This window comes from Acanthochromis polyacanthus, chromosome 21, assembly GCF_021347895.1.
Source record: "Acanthochromis polyacanthus isolate Apoly-LR-REF ecotype Palm Island chromosome 21, KAUST_Apoly_ChrSc, whole genome shotgun sequence".
Lineage (NCBI taxonomy): Eukaryota > Metazoa > Chordata > Actinopteri > Pomacentridae > Acanthochromis > Acanthochromis polyacanthus.
In genome coordinates, this window is record NC_067133.1 from 10,614,781 (window position 1) to 10,622,919 (window position 8,139).

An 8,139-nucleotide genomic window follows, 5' to 3' on the forward strand; every position below is an offset into this window, starting at 1 on the left:
TGTTGTGTGTCATGAATATTTTTCAGTGTTTTCTCAAGAGGTACAAAAAAACAAAACACAAGTGAGTACACCACTGTGTAATATCACTTTAAGGTCAAATTATGTTCATTCATCATTTTGTAACCTACATTATAGCTTTTACTTCTTTCAAAACTGGTCTGCTTTTTGATGCTGTGCTGTGGATGGTTATTACGCTGGAATATTTTGCTTCTGCTGAGTTTCTGCAGTCATTTTGACATCTCCCATCCATCTCCGTGTTCCGCTGTCAGGACGATGCATTCACTGTGTTAGTCCTTGGCACATCAAACATGCTAGACTTCTTCTGAGCCAAACAAACATATTTTAGTTTTTCTTGACCAAATAACGCGCTCCCAGTATTCATTAGGCTACTTTTCATGTTCTTTCCAAAGATTTTTACTTGACAGTTCTGTATCACCAAGTAAGTACAGCAAATAAGTTTTTAAACCCTGATTTTTACCTCTGCCAAGTCTACAACACCTGCATGTCCGTTAATCACAGCTGTATCGTGAGAATAGTTCACTGTTCGTGGTGTCATTTTAGGTGGACGACCACTGCAGCTCTGATTAGTGGTACCATGACTCCTTTTATGCCTCCTGATTAATGCTACACTTTTCACTGATTTTTAGTTGCTCATCAATCTGTCTGTGTCCTTTTCCATCTTTGTGAAGTCTCACAATCAGAGTTGCACATTGTTTTGGCAGTTCCTATATTTTGGGAGCCATGATGCAAATAGACATGAGACAAAGGTCCAAAACTGAGCACGTTCTGGTGTTCACAGCTCATTTTCTAACCATGTTTATGCAGTTAGACTGACTGAAAATTACATGTGTATTCAATTGTCAGTATAACTTTCTAATGTATTTCTTTGCAAGTGTTAATTTGAGGAAGTACTTATCAGGTTAGAAATAATGCAATTATGAAGAAGTGATGCATTTCTGTGGTCAAAGGGTGTTATTTTTGTAATTATCAAGATATAAATGTAGTATTTTAAGATAATTTGGAGTTTTACCTCTTCAAAGTGTTGCTGTGTCTTTTAAATGTCTGGTAACCACCTACTACCCAACCATAAGTTTCTATTTGTTTGTTGTGTTTACTTACACTGAAAGCCCTAATTTCCACTTCTTGCACATGAACGCACGGTGCAGTGACACTGACAGCAGCAGGGACACGTGTACAAGGAGTGGGCTTATTAAAATGTAAAATTTGAGCTTTCTGATTAGTTGCTGCATAAAAAGGGGTGTGATTTTTCTCATAATTTTGTGACAAAGGGGAGATCTATGCGGAGGCATTTTCTTGCCGGCAGCGGCGGGGATTTGGTGGTGGAGGCGCTCCTCGTAGTGTGAGGTAAAGTAAAACTCAAATTGAAAGCTAGTTAGCTTAATTAAAGTGTCGTTATTACGGGTGGTTTGTGTTTTTGTGCTGTCACATGTGATTTATTACCTTCCAGCTAGCCTGTAAACCAGTTTATTTAGAGTTTGGTTAGTTAGCTCCCTGTTAGCCTAGCTTAAACAGGTGAACACGAGTTAGCTAATGGTTGCTATGCTAATGTCGCCGTTTTTTCAATTAAGTTCGGGTTAATTAAGCCTGAATGTGGAGCACAACGAAGACCAGCTCGAAGCCTCTGAGCTACGAGCTGCTGGCCGAGGTCGGAGAAGGCTGCTACGGTAAAGTGTACAAGGCCAGAGAGGTCGGAGAGAGACAGCGGCTCCTTGCGGTCAAGAAGTTCAACATCCGCGGCGAAGCCTTGCAGAGCGGCATCCCTGCCTTCATGATCCGGGAGGTGGCGCTGCTGCGGAAAATGGAGGATTTCAACCATCCCAACGTGGTCAAGTGGGTCCAATACAGTAAAATTAACAGCTGTAATGTGGTGTTTTTCATTAATATACCTTATTACTTCAAGAATGGCTACTATTCAGTATGAATAGCTACAACGGTGGTGAGTACACCCCATGTTCTGTTTCATTTAAACACCAAATGCATCAAAATACTGTCACCTTACAGTAATTGGATCTCTTCTAAGCTTCTATAGACTGGCCACCATGTTGTGAGACAGTGTTGTGGTATATTCATGGACATTCATGGTGTCATCTAAATATTTAAGTTGGTCGCTGATCTTCCTGTATCCCTTTTTCATCCTTGTGGTGAAGTTGTAGTCACATTGTTAAAGTTCTTTCATCAGTTCGTTTCTGTGAGAAGCCATGATGCAGAGATGCAGATGGACACAGCCCATAGGTCCAAAAATGAGAAAGTTGGTGTTGACAACTCATTCTATAACCTTGATTATGCAGTTAGATGGATTGAGTCAGTGATCATAGATGTTTCCACTTTCATTGCATACTTTCTTGTACTTTGGTGCTTGTACTGTAAATATAGACTTTCTGAAGTATTCATTTTTGAATGTTCATTAGAGAAATACTCATCAGGTTACAGGTGTACTCTAAAGTTTGTGTTTTTTAATTGCAAAGTTCCATCTTTGGGGACTCTATTTTCGATATAGTTTTTCTAAAGTATATGTTTCTGATCGTTCTTAAGAGCAAAAACTCTAGTTTTCAGCTTAGAAATAATAAAATTATTGATTGCAGTTTTTAATCATTTGACATTTTCATGATATTGCACAGAGATGTACTCACTTGTGTTGTATTTCCAGATTTTGGTGAGATCCAAATTTGCTTTTTGACATATATATTTGTTGCTTTTAATATTTTAACTTTAATAATAAACAATATGATTACAGATGCAACATAAAAACATTCACAGTCAATTTTTATAAACACAAAAGACATCGAGAAAAGTTCCATGATTCCAGCTAAATGTTTTGGAGAACATTATAGTGATTTTCACCTTTGACATTTTGGATCTAAAACCATCAGTTCTTCATTTCATCCTATCAGGCTCTTGGATGCGTCTGCTGTACCAGTGGGCATGGGCTTGGAGCTCAGTCTGGTGCTGGAGTACATTGACCAGGACCTGTCCACCTACCTGTCAAAGGTTCCCGCCTCCGGACTGAGCCGTGACAAAGTCATGGTGCGAAAGTGCGATCTGATTTTATGTTACTGTCACAGCTCATGATAAAATCATAACTGGTGCTGTGCTGCTTCCAGGATGTGATGCTGCAGCTGCTGCGAGGTCTGGACTTCCTACACACAAACCTGGTGCTGCATCGTGACTTAAAACCAGAAAACATTCTGGTCAGCAATCGCGGAGAGGTCAAGATTGCAGACTTCGGACTTGCACGGATCCACACCTTCAATATGGCTCTCACTCCAGGTGTAAGTGAGGCGACAGAAACTTGCTCTTAAATGTTCCTGCAGTAAGCTGTTTTTCCTCTTCTCAGCACTGCATTCAGCCTGTTCCTTTGCCTGCAGTAGACAGTGTTCTTTTGAGACTTCCTCCACCCCCGCCTGTGTGTCTTTTTGTTTTCTTATATTCTCTGCCTCTCTCTGCTCAGGTGGTGACACTGTGGTATCGAGCCCCCGAGGTGCTGCTCAACTCTGTTTACATGTCCTCAGTGGACATGTGGAGCGTCGGCTGCATCTTTGCTGAGCTTTTCCTCTTGAGGTAAGGACACCTCAGTCTGTGTTTAGCTGCAAGAAATATGTGACATTGGAGTTTGGAGGTAAAACCTTCAGCTGTGGATATATCCGGATGAAACGGTTGAGGGACTTTTGTATGAGACTTAAAAAATTGGACACTCCTAAATTTACTGAACCTGTTTGGTTATTCAGGCATTTTCAGTGCTCCTTTTAATTCCAGCTTTTTCTGATTAAGAGATTTAGAAGTCTCCAAACAGTTTCTGAGCATTTTTTGCTCCAGTTACATTTTTAGTCACTGTGGACTCATTTTTCTCTCTAATATAAAGTCCTGCAACTCTGTGGAAACATCACAGCCAAGACGAGAAGTGGAGAGAACTCAAAAAAAAAATCTTCTGTGCAGTGTATTGTAATACCAATAAATCACAAAAAAGGTTGAAATTCTTTGCCTATTTGATTTATAAAAATTGAAATCAAATGGAATGTGCAGCATGTTTCTAAAAGCCCACAAGTGCTAACAGTACTGAACAAAATGAGGTCAACACACTATGAAGAGGCTATTTAATTAGTGTCATTTTAAATATTACACATTTTTAGAACCTCTACAAATTCTGCATTTTTACATCAACCCTATAAAGATGTTTCACCATACTGAATGAATTTTTCAACAACTTTCCGACAACTCAATCCTCTTTGAGCCATGCTGCTTTCATTTCATTGATCAGTTATATTTTATTTTCATCTCAGTCTCTCTTATGTCCTCTCTGCCTGCAGTTCACCTGAAAACTCCCAGAATTTTTGTCACATGACTGTTGTTTGCAGCTCAGTCAATCATGCCTTCGTAGTTACACTAAAAAGCTTCAATTTCTTTTGAATGAGTCAAGTAATATGAAGTGATTTCAATAAAATATCGTAGTATTAAGTCTGTTTTTGGCTATTTTTCTTCCTCACAGATCAGTGCGTCACACATGATACTTCAGTGGCTAATGCACATTTTAGACTTACTGCTGTGACTTGGCATATAGTGCAGTCTGAGTACAGGCTTATTTGGTATTTTCTGTCTGTTTGTTTTGTTTTTGAAAGTCTGATTGTGCCGTTATTTGTTTCTGTCCAGTCCAGTGTTGCTGTTCTTAAATGTTGAACAATATTCTGCCTTATTGTTTGTAAATGTGCTCTTTAAAAATAATAAAACTTTACTTTTCCTGTATCCCTCAGACCCTTGTTTCAAGGACACACTGAGGTGCAGCAGTTACAAAAAATCTTTGAGTGAGTATTTTAGTTTTTTTCTTTATACACGTGATAAATTGTGATGCTGGTTTGCCGCAAAGTAATGTTCTTAATTCATATTTCAGAAGTTATTCCTTATAAACACTGAAACGACCGAGCAAAACCTTGAAAAATGGGAGAAATTTGCTATCTAGCTGTAATTTAGTGTTTTGCCTCTCAGTCTGTGACCTACTTGTACATTTAATTTCTCTGTATAACTTCAGAGCAGCTTGCATTTTGGCCTCTGTGGATTACTGCCGCTGTTCAGTGGCTCCTTGTTTTCTGTTCTTCAGGGTGATTGGTTTGCCCAGCGAGAAGGACTGGCCTGCAGACACCCCGATCTCATACTCCCCCAGCTGGGGGCCCAAACGCTCCCACACCAAGCTGCTGCCAAACCTGGAACCAGATGAGAACGACCTTCTGTCTGTGAGCAGATCTGAGTTTCTGTTTTCATGACGTGTAGCTAAGTCTCCCTTTTCACCTGAAGCCGTGTCCTCCATCACTCCTTCAGTAGTCTATAGTGGGGAGTACACTCATGAATCCTTATTATTCTGCATCATTACATCAGAATACAAAAATAATATTTTCTCATTTCAAAACCGCTTAAATAAAGTCCCTCAAATAAAATGTAAAAGGGCAAAACAAGTATATTGCACAGTGCAGTAAATAGGATCTTTAGTAGTTGTGGAAACGGTAAATTAATGTACTTTTGAGAATTTTAACTGAACTGAATATGCTCTATTTTAAGGACAAAGTAATTTATTTCATGAAGTAACAAGAGCCCACAGTCATGCTGTGTGATGCTGTATTGAGCCACAGTGCTGATGTTATAGTGAGCATGTTTACCATGTCAGTTTAGACTGTTACCATGCTAACATTTGCTAATTAGACTTGGATTGAATTGTCCCCAAGGGAAAATTCTTTTCCACAGCACCAATCTGCTTGATTTACTTTGACAGGACAGTACAAAAAAAATCCAAACAAACAAAAAACACACACATTCTACAAAAACTCTGTTCAGCATATAAGTGTAGTTTTCACTCTGGCCAGATCTCCTTGGCCTTTTATTAAGGGTTGCTCTAACATATGGGATCAGACTTTTGCCTAGTCGTGCTTGTCTGTGTCTTCTGTGTCTATGTCCTGAGGGGAGGGGGGTGAGGTATGTGTTCAGCGAGTGTGTTATATCTTCTTCTATCATGAATTTGAGGGAAATATTAATAGTTTCGCAGGTATTTGGAAGTGCTGGCAATTTTTCTTCAGTGAAAAAGATTTTAAAGTTGAACAGACTTTATGTGAGTCTGAAGGTCAGGGTTTTACACATCTCAGCATCAGTTTTGGTCAGTAAACATCACTGAACAAACGCAGTGCCTTTACTTGAAGGAGGTGCTCACAAAGCTCTTTTATTCTGATGGTTTCCTTTAGTTTGACCTACAATTTGACATCAGTTTGAAATGTCTATAAAAAGACGACAGTACTGCCACGAAAAACAGTCTGTGGCAGTTCAGATTAGCGAAACTCACCAGTAATATATGTAATCCAAGTTTTAACTAAACATTAGTAGGTGTTGAAGTTTAGTTTGCTGCTTACATACATTTGCAGAAACTCCATCGTTGTTTGCATGGATGCTTCCCATAACTACATATAACACGTGACCTCCATAGCCATTAAAGTAACTTTAAATATTGCAACAGCTTGCTAAATACGATTTTAAGGTACCATGAATTGCTTTTGTTTTTTTGTTTGTTTTGCCCCTCACAGACACTAGAGCATCTTCTGCTGACTACTAACCCAGCTGTGCATTAATATAGCTTATATTTAGATGTTTTGGGACTAATCGGGTGAATTGAGATGTAAATGTTTAAGAATTTACACTGCAAACGATTAACTCAGATCAGTTTGGATCCCCATAGCAGGGCTGGGACTGTGGTATCGGTGGGTAGAGGCAGTAACTCTCTCAGAAATGTTGATAAGGTGTAACATCTCCTTACTTGCAGCAATGTTTGGCATTCAGACCGAGTGGTCGCATCTCCGCCTTCAAAGCCCTGAGCCACCCTTTCTTTGTGAAGCACTCAAGATTTCAGTTGAATGAGGAATGGAAGGAGGAAAAAATCAACCGCTGCTGCTCTGAGCTTCCAGAATCTACAGTCTAGACAGGATAAATTAACCCGCACTGTGCCATGAAATCCATGTTGTTCAGAGCGTTGCATGTTTATTTTAGAGCTTTTAAACAGACAGCATCAGCATCATGAGAGACTGGGCAGCTTTGGGGCTTTTGAACATCACTAAATAAGGAACATGCAACGCCCGACGTGCAAAACGTGGATCTTATGGCACAAAACCTAACATGTATTTTGATGAAATTCCAAAACATGAGGCATTTTTGATGGATTTTCCTCTTTTAGTTTTATTTACTCAGCTGTAATTTCTGAATTTTATTTGCCTCCATGTGAACACAGGAACATTCTTCTTTTTTTTCATTTAGAATTAGAAGTATGTTCCACAAAATGTAGTGCAACTTTGTTATTGTTGAGTGTTTCTATCAAAAAGAGGGATTCAGTTTTGCTCTTTTTCCACTTACAAGAATATTATGAACATCTTTAAGTTGATGTTGTTTCTATCTCACTAAAGATTTTTTCTTTGCTTACATCAGAGGAAATGCAACGCTTTATTTTGGATATTTTTGTGAGGATATTTATGGTGCAATCAGTGCAGATTGCACCTGTATTTATGTTTGTTTTGAGAGATTGTGAGATATTTTTCTACATGAGTTGCACTGTTCATTCAAGAAGCATTCCCATAAATGACTTTCTCTTCACATCTGTCTCTGCATTTGGTACAATCCCTAAATTGTTACTGCATTAACAGTTTTGAAACGTCTATTTGTAATTCCGCAGTGTGACTGAAAGAGGGCGCTGTTGGAGCATTTTTCACATCAAGAAGGGTGAACGAGTTGCAGTGAATCCTCACTGCACTACATTTTTCAGTTATTTAGGTGAAAAGTTAAATTCATCATGGGTCTACACATTCCCAATTAAAGGGTCAGTGCTATTAAAATGACAAAAAAATATTTATTCATTCAACTGTTATTCAGGCTCTGAATATATTGAGGTATAAAGGCCTCAATTACAGTATGGCTGAGTAAGAAAATAAGATTTAGGTGCAAAAATAACATGACAAAAAATTAAAGGCAATGTCGTAAACTAGTACAAATATGAATAATGAGCACATAAAATAAAAAAGCAGCTGAGAGTTTTACATGTGTGAACAGCACAATAACAAAATGTGACAGAAGTCATTTTAAAGCAATATTCAGTCATTTTGA

General features: G+C 38.6%; 1 protein-coding gene across 1 annotated transcript; it reads left to right on the forward strand.

The window, feature by feature from the left end:
- The first annotated feature begins 12 nt into the window (after positions 1 to 12).
- Positions 13 to 7,632, forward strand: cdk21 (cyclin-dependent kinase 21). The gene is made up of 9 exons (XM_022203577.2): positions 13 to 61; positions 1,290 to 1,365; positions 1,590 to 1,851; positions 2,913 to 3,045; positions 3,123 to 3,290; positions 3,470 to 3,579; positions 4,767 to 4,817; positions 5,111 to 5,243; positions 6,812 to 7,632. The coding sequence occupies exons 3-9, from the start codon at positions 1,610 to 1,612 to the stop codon at positions 6,965 to 6,967; spliced, it is 993 nt and encodes a 330-aa protein (XP_022059269.1). The 5' UTR covers positions 13 to 61; positions 1,290 to 1,365; positions 1,590 to 1,609; the 3' UTR covers positions 6,968 to 7,632.
- The last annotated feature ends 507 nt before the right edge of the window (positions 7,633 to 8,139 follow it).